The 21647-nt window shown below is 43.8% G+C and overlaps 1 protein-coding gene across 15 annotated transcripts in view; it reads left to right on the top strand.

The window, feature by feature from the left end:
* Positions 1–21647, top strand: part of MEGF11 (multiple EGF like domains 11) — a 387570-nt gene that overhangs the window by 341721 nt on the left and 24202 nt on the right. For 8 of the 15 annotated variants that reach the window (XR_012154103.1, XR_012154102.1, XM_073304376.1 and 5 more), the window contains 2 exons: positions 7010–7128; positions 16960–17026. The exons of 4 other annotated variants lie outside the window; for them this stretch is intronic. Coding sequence is in view for 9 of the 11 variants with exons in the window: in XM_073304376.1 (XP_073160477.1) it covers positions 7010–7128; positions 16960–17026 (186 nt within the window). In the remaining 2 variants the exon portion in view is untranslated. Of the gene's footprint in view, positions 1–7009; positions 7129–16959; positions 17027–21647 lie in introns of those variants that run through there. 3 more of the 15 variants (XM_073304387.1, XM_073304386.1, XM_073304388.1) reach the window with 2 other exon arrangements.

The raw sequence follows: 21647 nt of genomic DNA, 5'->3' as shown, positions 1-21647 counted from the left end.
TTTGGCAGCTGGTATCAAGTGGAGTGCCCCAAGGGTCGGTCCTTGGGCCGGTTTTGTTCAATATCTTCATAAATTATCTGGAGGATGGTGTGGATTGCACTCTCAGCAAATTTGCGGATGATACTAAACTGGGAGGAGTGGTAGATATGCTGGAGGGTAGGGATAGGATACAGAGGGACCTAGACAAATTGGAGGATTGGGCCAAAAGAAATCTGATGAGGTTCAACAAGGATAAGTGCAGGGTCCTGCACTTAGGACGGAAGAACCCAATGCACCGTTACAGACTAGTGACCGAATGGCTAGGCAGCAGTTCTGCGGAAAAGGACCTAGGGGTTACAGTGGACGAGAAGCTGGATATGAGTCAGCAGTGTGCCCTTGTTGCCAAGAAAGCCAATGACATTTTGGGTTGTATAAGTAGGGGCATAGCCAGCAGATTGAGGGATGTGATCGTTCTCCTCTATTCGACATTGGTGAGGCCTCATCTGGAGTACTGTGTCCAGTTTTGGGCCCCACACTACAAGAATGATGTGGAGAAATTGGAGAGAGTCCAGCGAAGGGCAACAAAAATGATTAGGGGTCTGGAACACATGACTTATGAGGAGAGGCTGAGGGAACTGGGATTGTTTAGTCTGCAGAAGAGAAGAATGAGGGGGGATTTGATAGCTGCTTTCAACTACCTGAGAGGTGGTTCCAGAGAGGATGGTTCTAGACTATTCTCAGTGGTAGAAGAGGACAGGACAAGGAGTAATGGTCTCAAGTTGCAGTGGGGGAGGTTTAGGTTGGATATTAGGAAAAACTTTTTCACTAGGAGGGTGGTGAAACACTGGAATGCGTTACCTAGGGAGGTGGTAGAATCTCCTTCCTTAGAAGTTTTTAAGGTCAGGCTTGACAAAGCCCTGGCTGGGATGATTTAATTGGGGATTGGTCCTGCTTTGAGCAGGGGGTTGGACTAGATGACCTCCTGAGGTCCCTTCCAACCCTGATACTCTATGATTCTGTGATTCTATGAAAGTGAGGAATGGGATGACTGTGTTAATTGTGGGATTTTATCTGACAGTGGCATCTTCTGTTTTGGGAGGGAAGATATGCCCCCTCCCAGTTGGTGTCACCACCTTCTCCGCAGCCCCTGCCTGCCATCCTCTTACCAGCTGATGAAGATGGGGGAGAGAAAAAACGAGCTCTTGTTATGGTGTAAAGTCAGCTTTAATAGTAGCAGGGCAGCCCTGTTCATTTGTTTTCTTTATCTCCCGTAGTTGGAGGAAGCTCTTCTTGATGGCTTGGCTAGGTTTTGGAGAAATTTACCTTGTCTTTAGTGACCTTTTCCCCCTCTTGATTCTTCCTTCACTAATATAGAGTAGGATGTTCCGTGGTGAATTCTCTGCTGGGAGATTGTATCCTGCCCTCTGTAGGGAGCTCCCTATAAGCATTAGCCCTCTAGCTGTGGTTTGTCCCTTAAATGGCCGCGTGGCTGGAGCTCCTGCTCTTGAGATGAACCAGAGGCTTCAGGAACTGGGGGAGATAGATGTAGCACATGTATTTTCACCAGTCCTGCATTGCCCTCGGAGTCCTGCTACTCATAGCTGTGTTAGACTTGCGCTAGCCACCATGGCTACATGGAGAAATCATGCCCTGGGTGAAAGGAATTCTTTTGGGTGTGAATTGCTGCCAGTTTGTAGACAGAACTGACTATGAAGGACATGGAAGGAGGCCTGTCTGTGTCCAAAAAAGTCTGAGCTGGTCAGACTCACTCACAGCTTGGATGTGTTCAGTTGCTGGGTTCTACAAAGGCATCAAGACTTCGGTTCTGATGGCATGTGCATGCTTTGCTATCCTAGAATCATGGGGTTAGAAGGGACCACAAGGGTCATCTAGTGTAACCCCCAAAGATGAGACAGGATGATATGCAGCATCTCAGACTTTGGCTTCTCATCTGCTCAGTCTGAGCTCTTATCTGGTCCACCTAACCCTCCTCACCTGGTAGCTACAAGATAAAATCCTCCAGCAATAGTCCTCAGATCCCCTCTCCCTACCTCTCTTGTTGGATTTTAGTCACAATGGACACATCTCTCTGACTGAGCTGCCTATTTGTGTAAAATGTAGTGTGGGACAGTTGCCAAAGAGGGCTCCCCTGACCATCAGGCCAGAGACCAGCACAGTTTGGCATGCAATTTGCCACTTCAACAGAATTGGAAGAGCCAAGCTGTGAACCCCCGATAAGACAAGTGCTGATGGTCAATAGGAATGAAGTCAAAGCCAGCCAACCCTCGCCTAAGTGGAGAGGAACATTCTGATCCTCTCGGCTGGTCATTTTCTTTCAGGTCGGTTTTAATTTCTTTACAAGGCTTCATCAATTTAATATATATGTTTGGTTTTATAATGAATGGCACCCAGTATGTGCAAGAGGCACATTGGAAAATGGAGGAATATTGCTGTAGTTTTGAATTGCTGGGCAGAGCTGGTCCAGCCAGACAGGGGAGTGAGAATTGCACCGGTTCCCTTTCCTCTTTGATTTGCTGCAAACGGAGAACTCAGTTAAACCTGATGGCCTCCCAGTCGGACGTTCTTCATCAAGTCAAAAGATCTGCTAGTGCTGGGAGTGGACACTGCCTCTCTCACCCCTGCAAGGAACACCTAACAGACCACTCCTCTGCCATGCCACACAGACAGAGCCGTTAAGATTGTGGCAGCCCAGGACTAGCCCAGGAGGCCTTGCTCTCTCAGGCTGCTGAATCTCTTTAGACCACATTCTCCATCCCCCCCGACTTGTAACTTTCCATCCCAGGACTCATTATAACCTTGTCACTTGTACCTGGTGGCCTAGCTCTTGAGTAGCTACACATGCAGAGGGAAAGGGTCATCGGGATGAGTGACTTCCAGGGTGCTGCACAAATATATGGGCTCTACATCTTCCACATGCTGCAGCATCTGGGACACCGTCAGGACCTGCTGCAAAGATAGAAAATAAATCCTTTTACATGGTACAGTCGTGCCCTCTTCCAGGGTGGTCCAGTTACAGGTTGACCTGCCAGCTCTTTGTTGTTCCAAGTAGCAGATACTGGGGCTCGGTGTCATTGTCTAGGCTTCCCTAGAGAGACACTGGATCATAATTACTTTAGTTCTTCCAAGTCCACCTCATCCTGTCTGGGGGAAGCTAGAGCTGGGGGTTTTTAGGTTTGGGTCTGGATTTGGGTGTGTTTGAATTTTTCCTTATATGATTTTTTGACAGTAGAATTGTTATTGCGCAGGAACCTGTAACTGAGCAGGGTCAGCCAATCCTTTTCGCTAGGGTCACAAGAACAGTGCTCCCCCGCACCCACCCCCCATCTCCCCGTGCTGGTAGGAAGATCTACCATGGTGTCTGACCTGTTCTATCCGCTCTCTTTGTGCAAATCTCCTGTTGGTGTCAGGAATAGTTCTGCAGAGTTGGCCTTCATTTTCGTAGGGCCTGATGTGAAGTAACACATGGGGACTCCATGCAACTCCCTGCCCAGTTACTACTGGGCCCCTCAACTCCTCCCCCAGCTATCTTCTGCCTGTCTGTAACTCCCTGAACGTTGACCCCTTCCCTCACCTGTTTGGGATGCTCAGCAGCCTCTGCTGCCTACTCCTTCTATAGCCCAGAAAGCCAGGAGGTAGAGCAAAGAGAAGAAAATAGGGGGCCTAGGGCATCAGACAGGAGCACAGATAGGGAAGGCTGGCAGGCTGGTTGGAGGGTTGGGGTGTGTATGATGGGAAGGGAACAGCGAACCTTGAGGTTCTCCAGTGCCACCACTCATGTCACAGATACCTCAGGCTGACACTGGAATTCTGTACCTGAATTGAGGGCCCAGTAGGATAAGGGCATTTCCACCCACTCCCAGGTACCTACAGTGACTCTCTCGTCCTCCTCACCTGTATGGAGCAGCTTCTTACCTAGCCCTAGCCACGCTGCCACTGTCTAGGAAGTATGAAGCTTCAGTGCCCAGGGACTGGATGATTTATTTGGGGATTGGTCTTGCTTTGAGCAGGGGGTTGGACTAGATGACCTCCTAAGGTCCCTTCCAACCCTGATATTCTATTACTTTAGTGGGAATTTGGCTGAATAAGGACTGCATAATCAAGCCCTAAGTGGGTCAGCTCCACAACATGGTTATCCTCTGTGCTGTGCACAAAGTGTGATGCCAAGACCATTATTTCACTAGTTTCCTTTTCTGGCCTAGGGCTGCTCCTGTGACCGGAGTCTGTGTCTGCACCCTTTTGGCTCGCTGGCTCCCAGAGATGTACAGTAAACAATGAAATTCCTGTCCAATGTCACACATTATATTAGTTCTGAAAGATGGTGTTAGAGCTTTGACTTTCAAACATGATTGAGGCCAAAAATCCATGCTCCTGTGTAGTAGAGGTTATAAAAACAGAGGGCCCCATGGGCAACCCTTAGACTATTTTGCATCAGTGGACAAAGAATGTGGCAGTAAAATAGACTCTCTGGTCTCAGATCTGCCTGGCTAACGATGGGAGAGAGAGCCATCTCAGGCAGGGGGAGCAAAATATTGGATCTAAGCTGCATCACACAGATCTGAAAGCAGAAGTTCTCCCCGAAGCTTGAAAGCAAGAACATACGCCCAAAGATGAGAACTATACGCTCACTCCCAGCAGAGTATTTTAAACCACATATCACAGAACTAGAGCTATAACAGGGGGTCACATATTATTTTTACTGTGTGTGAGGGTCTGTCTACACTACAGTTAAAAAGCCTGTGGCTGGCCTGTGCAAGCTGACTCGGGCTCCTGGGGCTTGGGCTCAGGCAAAGGGCTCGTTTAATTGCAACGTAGAGGTTTGGGCCCATGCTGGAGCCCGAGCTCTGGGCTCTTCCCACCTCGCAGGGTCCTAGAGCCAGGGCTCCAGCCCGAACTCAAACGAATTAAATAGCCCGAGTCCATGTGCTCCCGTGAGTCTCTGCATAGGTGTAGGAGTCTGCTGCTGCAGATCCTGTCACAGGATCATGGCCAAGCAATGGAAGAAAACAATACACTGGTGTGTGGTTTGTTTTTTAATTATTTCATTGCTTCCAAATTCCCTCTTTTGTTACCAGATTCTGTGCCTGGCTGCCACTGCCTCACTTGGAATTCTTTGGCCTGATTTCACCAGGGGACATGCTTGAGCAGATCCTTGTGTCTTCCTGTTGTCCCAGTGAGGTTACATGTCAATATGACTCAGCTGGATGTATTCACTTCCAGGCCAGGAGGTTATGCTCTCAGGGGTACTGCCCCGTCTGATCTTTTGTAGAGGCTGTCTTGGTGAAAGCTAAAGATCCTCTGTGTTTTAGAAGAGAGGGGGAACCCAGATATCCTGGGGAACATTCAGTCTCTCAATAAAGCAGTTTCAAGGCTGTGTGTGAACTCCTGTATTTCTGATGAGCACATAACGGCTACCACGTTTATGTTCTAGTTGCAGTTCTCGTTTGCAGTTGCACAGTGGTGGCCATGTCTGTTAAATTTGATGGTAAATGTCACAGAATTCTAGTCCTAAGGATGGTAAGGTCCTGGCAGGCCAGCTAGTCTCCCTGTCCCCTGCAATGCGCAGCATTGTCCATACTGTATATTCACTCTGGATCTGTCTGTCTACATATTTAGATACTTATCAAGCCCCTCGCACTGTCGTAGCTGAGTACTTAGGGAAAAGAGTTTAGTTATTGGGATGCTATGGTTAAAGACAGATGCACAAATCCTAGCTGAAGGAGGTTAAATACAGAAACCTGCAAACAAAACACTATGTAAGAGGTGACCAGAATACAGTACACCAACTTTAATCCTTCAGGCCTGGAATCACAGTACTCTGGTGTGATGTACTTTGTTGGCAGTAGGGTCACAAAAATACCTGAAACTGAAAGTTTGTATCACAGTTAATGTAAGAATTCAGCTCTGTATTGCAGGCAAAGTATATTTGCTGCCATCAACTCTTCACTAAATTGCTCTGGGTGATCCAGCAACAAGTCTGCCTGGTCAAAGGTGTAGGTTCATGTGTGGCCTCTTTACTCCATATTCTGCCCTAGCACTTCTGTTCTGTGCACAGTACAGATGAAAACGTTTACTTAACAACTGAATACTTTGCAAACTAGATCTCCACAAGATGTCAGCAGAGCAAAGTACATGTTCACATGAATACGCACATGTGTTGTATAAAACTAATCTGTTTGCTCTTTACAGGTCTTGGCCTCTTGTGCTGTTTCTTTTTTAACCTTTCTAACCTATCATCCTTTCCTTTGCTATTCAAAGACACATTTCAACAATTTATTGTTAAACTGAAAAAAAAAATCTGGATTGGTGTTTACAGGAGAATTGCCAATATCAATACCATGCTACTCTTGGTAAAATATTTTGTACAATGAATAAGTGTGTTCTTAATTAACAAAAGAAATACAGAAATGTGCCTTTAACTCACCAATACAATTACTGAGGTTTGCATTTCAGTGGTATAGAACTCCTTCCTTTAAGCTTTTGATCAAAGACAGCTATAGAAAATATGTTTAACCCTTTGGTACAGACATTTACAGGACCTTTCTTTCTAATATTATACACTCATTGTAATAAAAGGTTGTAATTAAATGTTTCATAAATACTATTTTTGTAAACTGACTGTTAGATGGTTTAATCTATAGAAGAAAGTGTGTGATAGACTTGCCATTCTCCAAGTTTTGCATTTCATCTTTAAAATATAATGCACTTTGTCTACCAGAAAATAGTTTTTTTTTAATTGATCATCTTCAAAAAGATAAAACTACATGTTGCTTAAATATTTTGCTTTTGTGGCTGATTTGTAATCGTTTGTATGTTAATAGTAAAGAGCTCCACACCATCCTTAAGTCAATACAAGATAATTTAACTGATCTGGAAATGTATGATATATCTACTAGTGTATGCTTATCAGTTTCTGGGACCTGATCTTCCCTAAAGTGTATTACCCATTTGCGACTTCCAAAGTATCTTTTTGGCTTCCAAAGTATTTTGTGATGACTTGTTTTCTTCCCAGATGTATCTCAAGGTAGCAGCAGTGTACATTGTTTTTCCAATCCAAGCTACCGTACTCTGTCATGTGGTGTGACTTCACGCTTCTTTACCAATAATCTGGATGGAAACAGCTCCAGTAAGGTAGATATTATCACACCCCACTGTAGCAATGTTCTTATCACTTCAAGGAAATATACCACAGTAATGCCTTTTGACTGCTGATTTTAAACATTCTAATAACGAAGCATCCTAATGCTTCAGCCTAAGTTACACAAAAAAGGTCTGCTGTCCCATATGTGTATCTGCATGATCTCTGTGCATGGTAATTGGAGCCTCAGCAACAAGGGGACAATGGAGCTCAACGTTTTAGCAATCTGAGTTTACGTCATGGAAAAACCATCGAATTGCTGTCCTGGCATTTATTTAAATTTAAATCTCCACTTTTTAATAAATCAAAAATAAATGAACAAGCCATAAATTCAATAATCCGTATTACTTCACTGTTAGTTGTTTAACTGATCAATCCCTGTGCAGAATACCCAGACTTCAAGGAAAGTTGCAAGAAGTTATCTAGCCCCTTGGTGGACATTGTGCTAAGGGACCAGCAGCAGTACTTACTGCTGCTCAGTAGGGGTTCTTTCAGGTTGAGTATAATACCCTTACATTGTGCAGTATCTTACTCAGCGCATTCCCATGGACTTCAGTTGGACTTACTCGCAGTCTACGGTACTACTCATTGTGATTAAAGGGTTCAGAATGTGACACCTTGGCATGACATTTAGACGCTGTTCAGTGGTGAGAATAACTCTTCCTGTGGGGCCACACCAAGCAAGCGATTATTTTAGGGAAAAGTTGTAATTGATTTAACTGGGGTTGTCTGCTCAAAAAGTGATGGTCTCCATCATTCTGAGCCAAATGTAGCTCTTCTAACCAGAAAGCCACCAGGGCAATATTAAGAAAAAAAGAGTAATACTACTGTAAAGGATATGCAAAATGCTTCCATGCATCCTCCCTCCTGAATACTAAAAGAAAATCTCATTCCAATATAGTAGAAAATTTGGCTCCACAGATGTCGCTGAGAAAAGTTAAAGCAGATATGTAAATAATGGAATTGCCTTTTCAATAGATTGATTGATTGATTTTTGTTGTTAATGCGTTATTTTTTGCATGTAGATGCCCCCCTCCACATTTTACGCTTTTGCTCCCCAGATTGAAACTGCAAATGCTAATAGTTGTGAAAACTGAGGTTCATCTCCACCAGCGTGAGCCTTCACAGCTAATTCTTCTGAAATAATTGCAATGAATTCTGCAAAGGTCAAAGCAAGCACCTAGCTTGGTTTCCCAGCCAAGAGTGTCAGTTTGTCACCTCACCTCTTAAAATATTGAGCTGCTGGAAGGGCATAAAACCCAGAGAACGTTTTAGACCAGACTGGAAGCCATTCCCTTTCCTTTACTGCCCTCTGTCAATCATTCAATTAAAAGGTTGTCACGGTGTTTTAAATGGAAAAACAATGGATTTTATATTTTTCGTAGTGTACTTATGAAAATATATGGCCTAGCTTTTCTTCTAGGTTCCCCACAGTCTTTCTTATTCATGAGAATGTGCTACAGCATTGTATTAGATAGGCTGGCCTCTAATGTGCTGCTTCTCTATACAGTTTTCTAGACAAGTAAGACAAAAGAGCGTATAAATCCCCTAACGGCCACCTTAATGATTTTCGTTTCCTAAACCGTTTGCCTGATGCCATCCGCGCTCTCTGCAGTGAAATGTGTACACTTTGTACTTGGAGTACATGTCCATTTACAGTGCGGGCTGGGGCACAACGGTCCCAGGGACAGAGCACAAAAAAGTGCGAGAAGAAAATGACAGGAATTCCGTGGGGTGTTGAGTGTGCCTAGACCAGAGAAAGTTGGATTTATAAGCATCCGTGTACTCGATAAGAGGCAGCAGGCCTTTGAGGCACTGAGCTGGAGCTGTTCTAAGATTCCCATATTAGAGGGCAGGGGGACAACCTGGGTGGAGGGGTAAGAGGAGAGGACAAACCTTGGTCCAGATTGGGAACTCTTTTTCTCTCTAGTGATGTCACTCTCTCCCCATCTCTCCTTTCCTCCCACTAGCAGTCTCTTATTTTTCCCTCCCTCTCCTGCTCCCTGCTGTCCCCTCCTTTTATTAACCTTTCCATTTCCCCCCGCCATCCCTTTACCTGCGTCCTGTCTCATCCCCCCTGCATTTTCTCCGTCTTCCACCCTCTTGCCTGTTTTCTCTCCTCCCCCAGTTCCTGTTCTGTGTTCCCCCCTGCTCAGTGTAGCCTGCAACAACAGAGAGTCAGTTTCACTGAATGTAAGGGAGGTCAGGATATTGGCCAGATTGACCGGGAAACAATGTAGGTGGGGATGGCTTTAAGCAGAAGCAAAATGAGGAGCCATTAGTGACTCCTCTCTTGTGGGAGGGTCTCACCTTTCATGCCAGACTTCAGTCTGAGTGACAAGCCTGTTTTTTCTTTTCTGACAGTGAAACTAGAAAGAGAAGAAATATTGCCAGACCCCCATCCTTCTCCAGCAGCAGAGGGGGAGGCATCTTATGTCCTGATTTCCCCTTTTGCAGCTTGGGACTTGACAGTTGCTTGGGCCTTGCAGATTGTAAAAGTAGCCCTGAAGCTAGAAGCTTGAGTTCAGTGAGAGAGAGAGAGAGCCTGGTCTGGTTGCCAGTGTGAGTCAGCAGAACAATTCTGCATCCATATGCAGCGTCCTAGCTCCTGACTCCAGGGTGAGGCAACAGAAGGGCTCTACGCCTCTGTACAGGTTGTGACCGTCAGACACGCTGTTACACTAAGTTAGCATCTTCCTTCCATAAGAGTGAGGTTACTAATCAAATTATTTGGGTTACTTGGGTCAAATTCTGCTGCCACTGAAATCAATAGCAATATTTCCGTTGACTTCAGTGTGGTCAGAATTTCACCCTTTGTATTGTCTCTACCTGTCTCTTGGGTTGTTAGGCCCTTCAGTCAGGGACTATCTTTATTTTTGGGTCTTATATGGAACCAAGCATATAGCTGGTATTTACCAAATCAGAATAATGATTCAGGTTGTGCTGTTTTTGGATCAGATTTATCCCTGGTATTAACTCCATTGACTTCCCTGCAACTGGGCCATAACATTTGCTGGGTCAAAACTTTCCAGCGTGGATGAATAAAGTTGGGCATTCAATTCCATATCTGCATTCTTCATGTCGGTCCTTTTAGTTGCCTCCCCTGATCTTTAAATGTGCTGAAGACCCAAACCTCCCATTGAGTTCACTGGAACCACTCATGGGAAGGAGGACTCCATTGAGTTCACTGGAACCACTCATGGGAAGGAGGACTCCATTGAGTTCACTGGAACCACTCATGGGAAGGAGGACTCCATTGAGTTCACTGGAACCACTCATGGGAAGGAGGACTCCATTGAGTTCACTGGAACCATTCATGGGAAGAAGGACAGCTAGTGCTGTTAAGCGCGGCAGCATCAATCCCATAGGCTCCTGATTTTTCTGCAGCTGTTAAAGCAGTTTCTACACTTCACCAAAAGCTTCACATGAAATTAGAAATTGCAAAACAGAGGTCGCTGGGACACCCCACAAGTTAAAATTAACTTGTTTGCAAAAAAACCTCATTAAAGTAGTTTTGACTTCAATTTACCAAAGAAAGGAATGAAAGTTGCAAATATGGACCAAGGAGGCTTGTGCTCACTTGGTCCTTGGACACTTATACAGAGACTTAGGCTGGGACTCTGAAAGGCTCCTAAGGGCTTGATCCTGCTGCTGCTAAAATCAATGGCTAAACTGCCATTGACATCTGTGGTGCAGGATCAGTGCCTAAGGGAGTTAGCTACTTAGCTAACGTTAAGCTTCTTCAAAAATTCCATCCGTGTCAGATTGCAAATGGTTGGCCAGATAGTCCTAGTGATGTTTATACTCAGGCTAGACTCTCATTGATCTCAATGGAAGTTTTGCCCAGATAAGAACTAGATTTCAGCCTTATATAAGTTTATATGCTAGGATTTTTATTCATCGGGAAAATTTACTATAAGAGGGAAAAAATTCCAAAAACAGTTGCTCTCCACGGAAGATGAAAAGAATATTCCATCTTTGCAGAAAATAACTTAACGTAGAACAAAAAGACAGTTGTAATCAGACTTCACACAATTACTGCATTGTAAAAACTCAGAAATGGCCCACAACTATTTTATTTTCTTTTTTAAATCAATTCTGGTCCAAAGCTCTTCATGTCCAGTTTTTGTTCAATGGGCTGAGTTTAAATCATCTTGAAAGGATTAGATTTTTATCAGTGAATGCCACTAAACGTCAATCACTCCAGTCTATCTCGCCACCCAGCTGAGCCTGCCTTTGTGATAGATGGTCCTTTACACCAAGAACCACATCAATATTCAGTTACTCCCAGTCCCAAAGGACCAGTCACTTGCCTCAGTTCAATTGCACCTTAGATCTCTCACCAAAGACAACACTTGTAGCCAACCCTATAATAAGCTATATAAAGATTCCTTAAACAGGAGAGTTGTTTACAAGGTTAAAGCAGATAAACATAGATATACAAATGAGTTATTCAGAGTAGCAGCCCTGTTAGTCTGTATTCACAAAAAGAAAAGGAGTACTTGTGGCACCTTAGAGACTAACCAATTTATTTGAGCATAAGCTTTCGTGATCTACAGCTCACTTCATTGGAGCATCCGATGAAGTGAGCTGTAGCTCACGAAAGCTTATGCTCAAATAAATTGGTTAGTCTCTAAGGTGCCACAAGTACTCCTTTTCTTTTTACAAATGAGTTACAATTTTAAGTTTCAAAAGGTAATAGAAGCTTCTATAATTAGCAAGCTGTATATGCCCTTTAGGGCTAATCCAGGGTAAGCAGCTGGGGATCTCTTGCTTGTGCCTGGAAACACATTGCCTTCCTTCCCCCCCCCCCCCCCAGACCTGAAGAAGAGCTCTGTGTAGCTCTAAACCTCGTCTCTCTCACCAACAGAAGTTGGTCTAATAAAAGATACTATTTCACTCATCTTATCTCTCTTATATCCTGGGACCAACATGGCTACAACAACACTGAAAAATCACAACTTGTCAACATCCCATGTCAAAATATGGGTGCTCCAATGAAGTGAGCTGTAGATCACGAAAGCTTATGTTCAAATAAATTGGTTAGTCTCTAAGGTGCCACAAGTACTCCTTTTCTTTTTGTGAATACAGACTAACAGGGCTGCTACTCTGAATAACTCATTTGTATAAACAAAGCAAATATCTTTAAATCAAACTCTAATAAGTCCTCGAGCAGCATTTTTCGTACTTTGCCTAGCTCCATTTCAATTATTATCTGGGGGAATATTTTTTTATCGGTTCATGTGTACAGTGAAACTGACATTTACCAATACAAATCTAATCCTTCCACGCCTAGTTGCAAAGCTACCTGCTTTTCAGTGACTGATTGCTACTTGTCTGCGTTTATGACTATGCCATCCCTGCACATGGCATATGATCATCTCTGTCAATGCTTTCCTTGGTTTAAAGAGAGAAAAAGGAAATGCTGAATAAAAACCGAATGACTCCGATCTCGTCTATTAGTTCAGTCCAGATACACAGAGGAGCCAGCCCAGGTGCGAGCGTGTCCAATCACCAGCCACTGTTCTCAGGCAGAATGACTGTGATTAGAAATGTCACATGCAACCAGAAGGTTTATCATCTTTGTCTCTGCTTCTGTCTATCTTTTGGGGATGAGGGAATGAGAAGAGAGGCTGAGAGGCTGGCGGGGAGATGACTAATGGACTGATAACAGATTTTAGCTTTGCTGGCTAGGCAAGACAGAAAATTTGAAGGAATAGAATAAAGCAACAGACATTGCTACTGTTGCTCTGTCTGTTCTATCTAACGTTGGATTAATAGAGTGTTAGGCTTTAGGGCCAGAAGAGATCATTGTGATGATCTAGTCTGACCTTGTGCCTTGCACAGGTCATAGGGCTACCCTGGATTAATAGTCTTGGTAGAACTAAAGCATATCTTTCACAGAGATTAGGGAAAAAATCCATTTTGATATTCCTTTCCTTCAACTTGAGTGTTCTAGCGTTAGTCCAAATTGTCTGTGTGTTTAATGGGTGTAATCACACCTGTCATGGAAATAGACATGTTGCACTGAATCCCCGTATCTGGAGTTATAAAGTGGGGTATTGTGTACACAAATGGATACTTGAGCCAACAAAGGCTGGTTTGCACAGCTAAACTGTTTCAGAAAGCAATTGGAGAACCACAGTACTGTCGGTTTACATAGGTACATGTAGCTATCGCCTCTTGTATTTTATACATTGAGTGCACGCATACAAAATGGGAAATGACTGCCTAGGAAGGAGCCCTGTGGAAAGGAATCTGGGGTTATAGTGGATCATGAGCTAAAGATGAGACAACAGTGTAACTTATTGCAAAAGAAGTAAACATCGTTCTGGGATGTATTAGCAGGAGTGTTGTAAGCAAGATACAAGACATAATTCTTCCAATCTACTCCATATTGATAAGGCCTCAAGTGGAGTATTATGTCCAGTTCTGGGTACCACCTGTCAGGAAAGATGTGGATAAATTGGAGAAGGTCCAGAGAAGAGCACAAAAATGATTAAAGGTCTAGAAAACAAGACCTATGAGGAAAGATTTTAAAAAATGGGGTTTGTTTAGTCTGGAGAAGAAAAGACTGAGGAGGGACATGCTAACAGTTTTCATGTACATAAAAGGTTTTTACAAGGAGGAGGATGAAAAATTGTTCTCCTTAACCTCCGAGGATAGGACAAGAAGCAATGGGCTTAAATTGCAGCAAGGGACGTTGAGGTTGGACATTAGGAAAAAATTCCTAACTGTCAGGGTAGTTTAGCACTCTAACAGATTGCCTAGGGAGGTTGTGGAATCTCTGTTGCTGAAGGTTTTAAGAACAGGTCAGAGAAACACCTGTCAGGGATGGTCTAGTTATTACTTAGCCCTTCACTGAGTGCAGGGGACTGGACTAGATGACCTATTGAGGTCCCTTCCAGTCCTGCACTTCTATGGGTTCCCCGTGTGTGTACCAATCCACATGGGTACTCAATATGTAAAACACATGGGACTCCTCCAAACAATTAGAAGTGAGTGTGGGGGAGTAAGAACTGAATGATTTGGCCCATGGTTATTACAAGTCTTCCCTTAAACTAAACTCCAGGAAAACCTAAGAGCAAGAGTGTCCAACCCTGCCCTGGTGCAGGAGGAAAGGGACATGGCATAAGGAGCCTCCCCAGCTTGTGCCCCTGAGTGTTGGCTGCAGGACTTGGACCCACCCAAGTTCAAAGACCCTACAAGGCTAGGCACTTAAATGGGATGAACTAATTGCCATGCTCCCCACCTCTACAACAGCTAGCTGAGCTGCCCGACACAGAAGGGAGTGCCTGGCAGCAGATTTCCAAAAGGTAGCAGAGTGGCCATGCCTCCCCTGAGCTCTGGGGAGCATGGTGCTTGCTGTTGGCACCTGGCTTCCTGGAGCTCCTACTGGGGCAGTGCGCATTGGGTTTGTCCTCTACCACGAGCTGCACTAAGTTTAAATGGCTCCAGGGTTTGTGATTCCCATGTACCTGGCCTTTTTTAAACCTACCGTGCCCACAGCCTCTACCATAATCATACAGATTTAATTGCACGAAACTAAGTCTCACCAGTAAAAATACAAATGCACACCTTGCACTCCCTAGAAGAGAGCATCAATACAGAGCTGCGTGCAATGCTAATAACAAGCCCCTAAGGATCTTGTCCAATTCCATGTGTTGTTACTAACTCCAAACTCAGCCATGATTTAGGAAAGTTCACTGAGCCCTTCAGGCAAATCCAATTCATGCTTTCACATTAGAACTGTGACTTTGGACATCTTTGTGCTGGGGCCAGGTGAAACATGGCAGTTTCAGGTGGAATTCACACGGAGGTTTAGATCCATTCAAACCCAGAACAAAGTGAAATTCTGGTGGTACGAACACATGAGAATCACAGCATGAATGGGCTTTGCACAGTTCCAGTCTCACTACGGCACTAGGAGCACTCACCCAGCACCATGGGAAGTTTTGTTCTACACTAGGAATAGTGAATTTCAGATTGTACAATTAAAGTGACACTTTATATGCATTTCTTGAGTAACCTGTTAGCCTTAAGCACACTACATATGGTTCAGTACACACCAATAGATATCGTATAGAAGAATTTAGTCTGAGGTAGCTTTTGTTCTGAGTTTGAAATAAAAGTGGACGCTTGTATATCAGATTCACTGCATGCAGTTGGAAATTTACCATAGTGTTTCCATTCTAACTATCGGGAATGCCAGAAACACCGGGCTAAAGTCAAACACCGGAGCATGGGAAATAAATGTTGTGTTTTGTAACATGGTGTCCGCAGTAACTAGATAACTGTTAGAGCTGGGCAGGAAACATTTTTTCCTTCCCAAGAGAGTCTTCAAGCTTTCAGAAAATTTTCCTGGCCCCAGATCTACCAAAATCTTGAAAATGTTTGCAAACAATAATCCAAGAGAAATTTCAAATCATGTTGTTTGAAATGTTTTGTTTTGACTTTGAGCTTTGCTTTTTTTTTTTTTTTTTTTTTGGTATAAATTAATTGAAATTTTGAAACACCCCAAAATTTTCATTTAAAAATGTTGAAATGGAATGGCTCTATTTCAAAACATTTTTCTTCAAAATGGCCCTTTTCCTACAAATAATTTTGTTTTCAGTGTATTGTCATTTTCTGACCAAACGTTTCATTGGAAAATTCCCAACCAGCTGTAGTGACTACAGCAAATCAGAGGTCCTTCCTGTTTGTCCATAGGCACCTTGGCTCTAAATGTAAGGTCCATAAATTCAGTAGTGCTAACCTCTCTGCATAGAGACCCAGAATGTGAGTGAGCCCGGCACGACCACCAGAGTGCATAAGGACTCTTTCCTTCTGCTCCTTCCAGTGTGGGAATGGAGCCAAAATCCATCTGCATAGGTCAACATACAAGGGGAGCATTGTGCACCAGCTCAGTGGTTGATGCAAAGTGCCCACCCTAGAACAGTACTAGGGAGGTCATGCCTCAGATAGATACCGATCTCTCCAGTGCTGCTTCCGGGCCACTGTGTCTCTGCAGTGCCCCCTAGACCAGGCTTGTGACTAAATGCCAGCCTGGCTCAGTTTAGGCTTATCTTGACATACATTCTAGAAATGGCAGCAAACTCAGGAGCATATGGTAATGTGCTTAATACAATAGCAGCCTTCACCGGACGCTGCTGTTTTCTGTTGCTGGCAACGTGGGCTGTTTTCCTTTTCAACTTTCTCTATCTGCTCTAGCACAGAAGCCAGCTGCTAGTGCAGCCTTGGCACATGGCATGACCCAGATGCCAGTCTCTAAGATAAAACTTTCCAGCAGTGGTGTATGGATGGAAGCCCTGGACTCCCTTCTGATTGTGTTGGCAGATCTGCCTGTGGCTTCATGCCTTGTTCTTCTTGATGTTATTTTCCTTGAATTGTGAGAAATCTTGTACCTGTTATATCTGTTAACTAAATATATCGATGCATAATTAAATCCCCCTTATTCCAAACAGCTCATGCCTGCATGCTTATGTAGGGGTTTTTTTTGCTATATTCATCTTCATCATTTGTTTTGAAGCTGCCAGTGTGTCTCTCCATTTGCACAAACATTTGATTCATAATTAATGGTTACCCTAGGAAGTCATGCTTTTTTCCAGCATGTTTGTGTACATTACTTGGTGAAGTGTCCTTCCTTTGTGATTTTTCCCATATCGTAGCTAAAAACTTTCAAATTATAAATATATAAAGAACTGAGTTGATGAGGCAGAAGTAATAGTCACCGACCATTTTGGTTTATGGTATAGTTGAGTCAAGGTCTTGAGTGGTAGGGTTGTTTGGTTCAGTGTTAACCCATTGTCATGCTTTTTGAACAGCTCAGTAACAAAGTCCCCGACAGAGAAACTGCAGACCGGAGACCGTACAGCTATCTGAATGAACTAGGTCAGTAATTTTAAACAATTTAATGATTTAAGTAGAATTTAGAGCAATTCCAAGTCCAGTTCAGTCATCCATAAAGGTACTAACAATAAAATAATATTGGCATTGTCCTTATTTCGCTAAAAGAATTACTAGTGGTGAAAGATTTAGACTTGACAGTAGTTTTCTTTACCACAAACCACACCTTGCAGAAACCTGAGTGGACGATCTGGCTTTCTGGTTTGGTCTGTTGAACCACATTGATCTATTCCATGCATGGGATGTCTTTTTGGAATTGACTTAGAACAGTGAAACTCATTCAGGTTAAGATTTCTGACCCTCTTTCCTGCTTAACTGATATAAATTAGTAAATAAGTTGAGAACCCTATAAGCCTTACTCATCAAAATTCCCTTTGAAGCCTGTAGCTGGAAAGGAGGGGTGGGGTAGGAGCTGCTACATCCCAGTTAATCCTCCACTGGCCAGTTTTAGATCTGCTTGGCACCACCAGTGTGGTACAAAGCAACCCAACTGTAACAGTGAATCAGGCCCAGTGTTCCTTTCCATTCCCCAGCATGAGTTCTGACACGGTTTGAGCAGCTGGTACCTCCAAGAAGGTAAAATGCCATGTTTTGTATATTGCTCAAAAGCTATCCTGTCTGAGCACCTGAAATGAAGCTCGTCAATGGCAGAACGCATTTGCTGAAAATAAAGTGTGCAGAAAGGCTAGTGGTAAGCAGAATTATGTGAGATCTCACAACACACTAGGCAGAGGAATGAATGTGAGCCTTACGCTTGTCGTTATTTCCTTGGTTAGACAGTGCGTCATTGGCACTGAGGATAGCAGTGCCTATGCCCATAGACCAAGTGTCATTTTCAATTCCTGCTTCAGGAAAATCACAAATCTGTAGGATTTCAGTGCAAAGCTTTCTGCGTCACCAGCCATTGATGTGCTCATCTGCATGATAATTCATAGAGCTGCTGCTGCTATCCTGATGTGTGTTTGGAGATTGAGGGGAAGGCATATAAATTCTGCCCAAACGTTGTCTTCATCTTAGTTTTTCCTCTACCACTTTATCACTCCTTTACTTGCAAACACTATTTTCATTTGCTTGTGGCCTCTTGCACCTCCTGTGTACCAGACTTGGTTTGCACACCTGTGTGGTTTTTTTTTCTAGCAGAAGCATTTCTAGGTGCCTTTGGATACAAAAAGAGTGACATTCAATAATGATGAGCGGATTAGATCTCAAGGAAAAATAGATACAGTTTCTTTCCATTCCACTTTGTAGCCCAGATGTCTTGTTTTAATCAGAATTTTCCAGAAAAAGTTCAGTTTCACATAGACGCATAAAAATGTGCATTTTTTTCTGAGTTTCAGCATGGAAATTGATGATCCCCCAGCCCCATTTTCAAAATGTTGAGGTTTTTGCTCCAAAACCCAGCCACTTTTGCATGAAAAATGAGCAGATTCTCATTTGAAAATGCTGCTGCTTTTGAGCAATAAACCTCTCAGAGTCGGCCCATCTTCTCATATTCACATTGAACTGTGAAAACCTCGAATTCTGAGTCGCAAATATTTTTCACAGCCCTTCCAGGGAGTAGCATTTCAATGGAACTTCTCCCGATAGGGCTGAATGCTGGATCCTGATCCCAAAACCATACACTGGGCAAAAGATGGTGGCAGAGGGTTGCTCCTTTATTGTATCCCCGCAGAGCACCAGAAACAGTAGGCGTGTAGGTTAGGTGGAAATGGGGAAGACAAATCCATGGATTCTCAGTGGTAGATCAACCACCACGGATGGGAAACTCTTATCGTCCTCCGTTGCTTCTCTGGCTCCTTCGTCAGCCATCTCACTTGTTTTCTCTTGCTGAGACAATAGTGCTGAGGGAGGTGCTTTTCCGACCTACCAGACCAAAGGATCAGCTCCCAAGGCTCCTACAATCAGCTTAGAAATTGCAACTATTATAAACACAAATTCCAGAAAATAAGATTAAATCTGAGAATCCCTCTTTGGAGACTAACTCCGAAATATGCAGATGTTAAGCCCTACGAATTCAGAAAGAATTTTCCAGTTCTACATTCTTGCTTGGACCTGAGACCTTGAAACTGGTTATTGCACAGGCATAGTAACTACTTATATGTATGTGTGTGTGTGTATATCTTTATCTCTGGAAGGACCTAGGGGGTTCATTTTGGACATGCTAGAAGGCTTTTCCTGTGCAGTATTCCCCCGCCATTCTGGCGCATAGCTAATAAAGGTAACTGCATGTGTAGATGACAAAACAGAACCTTAGGTAACCTTTTCTCCTTCTCCCTATCATCCTAAGGGGACCTATGCAGTAAATCTTAGATATTTGTGGTTTCTACAGTTAAGATTGTTCCAGCAGGCTGGACGTGTTTTTACACCTTTGGGAAACATCTTTCCTTTTGATTGCCCACAATTGCCAGTTTACAACATCTGTCTGTGCTTGGTTATGGGTCATTCCCTTTTTTTCTTAGTGGAAAAGAGAGAGAGAAATGCTGTCTGGGAGCCATGTTTCAAGTTTCCCATCTAAAGGACTGATCGTAATTGGGGCAGGGAGGAATGGGCAAAGGAATGGTGCCATCTTTCAGATGCATGCCCTTTAATCATGGTCCAGTAATGACGAAAATCGAGGTGAGAGATCACTGTGGGAAGGACTAGTGACAGCTTATCCATTGGTGGCTGAACATGGGAATGGAACTGTGTAAGAATGGTTGAGCACATGGGCACGGACTATTACCAACCCACTGCATTAACAAACTCTCTACATTTATAACTAAGGGTTCAGTCCAACTCCCAATGTGAGTCTGTCCGTTGAGTTTAATGGGAGCTGTTTTGGACCCAATAGAAGGAAAGCAGCTCAGGAACAAGTGAGTCATCCATGTGCAGTGCTGTCAATGGGGTTGTATGGAATTTGGCCCAGCATCCTTGCAACTTCCTTAGTGCACGCTAATGCCTTTTAGACTTGTAGATCCAAGAAGCAGAATCAAAGTGCAATAAGAGCTTTAAGTAGCATAGAATGGACCAGATTCACCCAGTTGCATCAGCATATTCTTTACTTGTTTTACTGAGTAGTCATTTTTCATCCCTTTGATTCCTGCTGGAAAGTGAACTCACTAGAGAAGGAATGGCAGGCTTTGGCAGGGACCAGGTTTTTAATTGAGTCCACAGTATTCACATGTTCAGTTGTTTAGGAATATGTGGAAGGGCTACTTGGATCTCAGTCAAATCTCCATCAGACTTTATCATAACTGGCTCATTTCCCTCCTGGATTCTAAACTGGTTGGTCAGAGCTGGTGCACAGAGGTAATCGTATCTGTTTACAGGGATTGGAGGAACCTTGATGGTGACAGGCACACTTCAGACAGATAAACCCCAGTACACAACTTATTGTCATAGATGAGCTGCAGAGAGATCAGTATTTGAGCCATAGACTTTGATTTGGGGTTTATTACTTGCCTGCATTACCTGCATGAAACCTAGTCCTGTCAGCTTCAGGGAGTGGCTTGTCTTTGTTTTTTCTCTTCCCTGCCTCCCATTCCAGGAATTTACTGAATGTACTGCCTGTTTGTCTGGCTGTAGAATATTCTGGGTCATGTTATTCTGGAGTGGGTGACACCCTACAATAACAGGCTACTATGTGTGCACCATGGAGAAAAAAATATCAGTAAAGTGTACAGATTTTAGCCTCCAGAGCACATACTAAACACGTCCAAAGTCTCAAACCACTCAATACATTAAAAAAAAACCACCACATCATTTTGCTAATTTAATCAAGTCTTGGAACAGGCTGTAAACAAGAATGGCTGATTCTGTCTGCCATGTCCCCAAATGCAGTGTCTGAGCACCTGGTTTGGGGTACGTTTGCAACAACTAAGCAGCCATTACAAATACAGATATGCTTCAGTTGTTTGAGATAGGCCTGAGCCATAATGTTTGAGATCCAAATGTGGTTCAAAATTTTCTCAAATGTCAGGGTCTTCGGGAGAATGCTTCAGTCCAGGATTTTGGTGTGGTCTGTAATAGAAGAGGCCAGTAGCATACTGTGGATTTGGACCCAGACCCAAACTTTCCCTAAATTCAGGGTCTCCAGAACTGGAATATTATGTATTTTCACATTTCTTCCTTTTCCAGCTAACAAAGTAATAGAGCACACATCTCTCAGCAGCTCTGGGGCCCTGCAGGAGAATTTTGAGGAGTGTTGTAAACACCAGTATCAAAAAAGGGTTATGAAAGCCTGATGTAGCAGCAGGGCCGTTCTTACCCATACACAAAGCATGCAGCCATGTAGGGCACCAGGAAATTTGGGGCACCGTACTGCTCCAGCCCCTGCTCCGGCTCTTTCCCAGGCCCCCGTCCCAGCCCCACTCCCCTGAAGATTGCAGCCAGGCCCGACGCTGAACTCACTGTCATGGTAAGTGGAGTGACCCGGCCCCAGCCTGCTCCACTCCCCTGGCTCCCAGACACACCGCCTGTGAGTGCTGTGGGGGCGGTTCCATAGAATCATAGAATATCAGGGTTGGAAGGGACCTCAGGAGGTCATCTAGTCCAACCCCCTGCTCAAAGCAGGACCAATCCCCAATTAAATCATCCCAGCCAGAGCTTGGTCAAGCCTGACCTTAAA

Source organism: Lepidochelys kempii, chromosome 10, assembly GCF_965140265.1.
Source record: "Lepidochelys kempii isolate rLepKem1 chromosome 10, rLepKem1.hap2, whole genome shotgun sequence".
Taxonomy (NCBI): domain Eukaryota; kingdom Metazoa; phylum Chordata; order Testudines; family Cheloniidae; genus Lepidochelys; species Lepidochelys kempii.
Note: the sequence above shows the minus strand (reverse complement) of the source record. Positions and strands in the feature narration are given on the sequence as shown.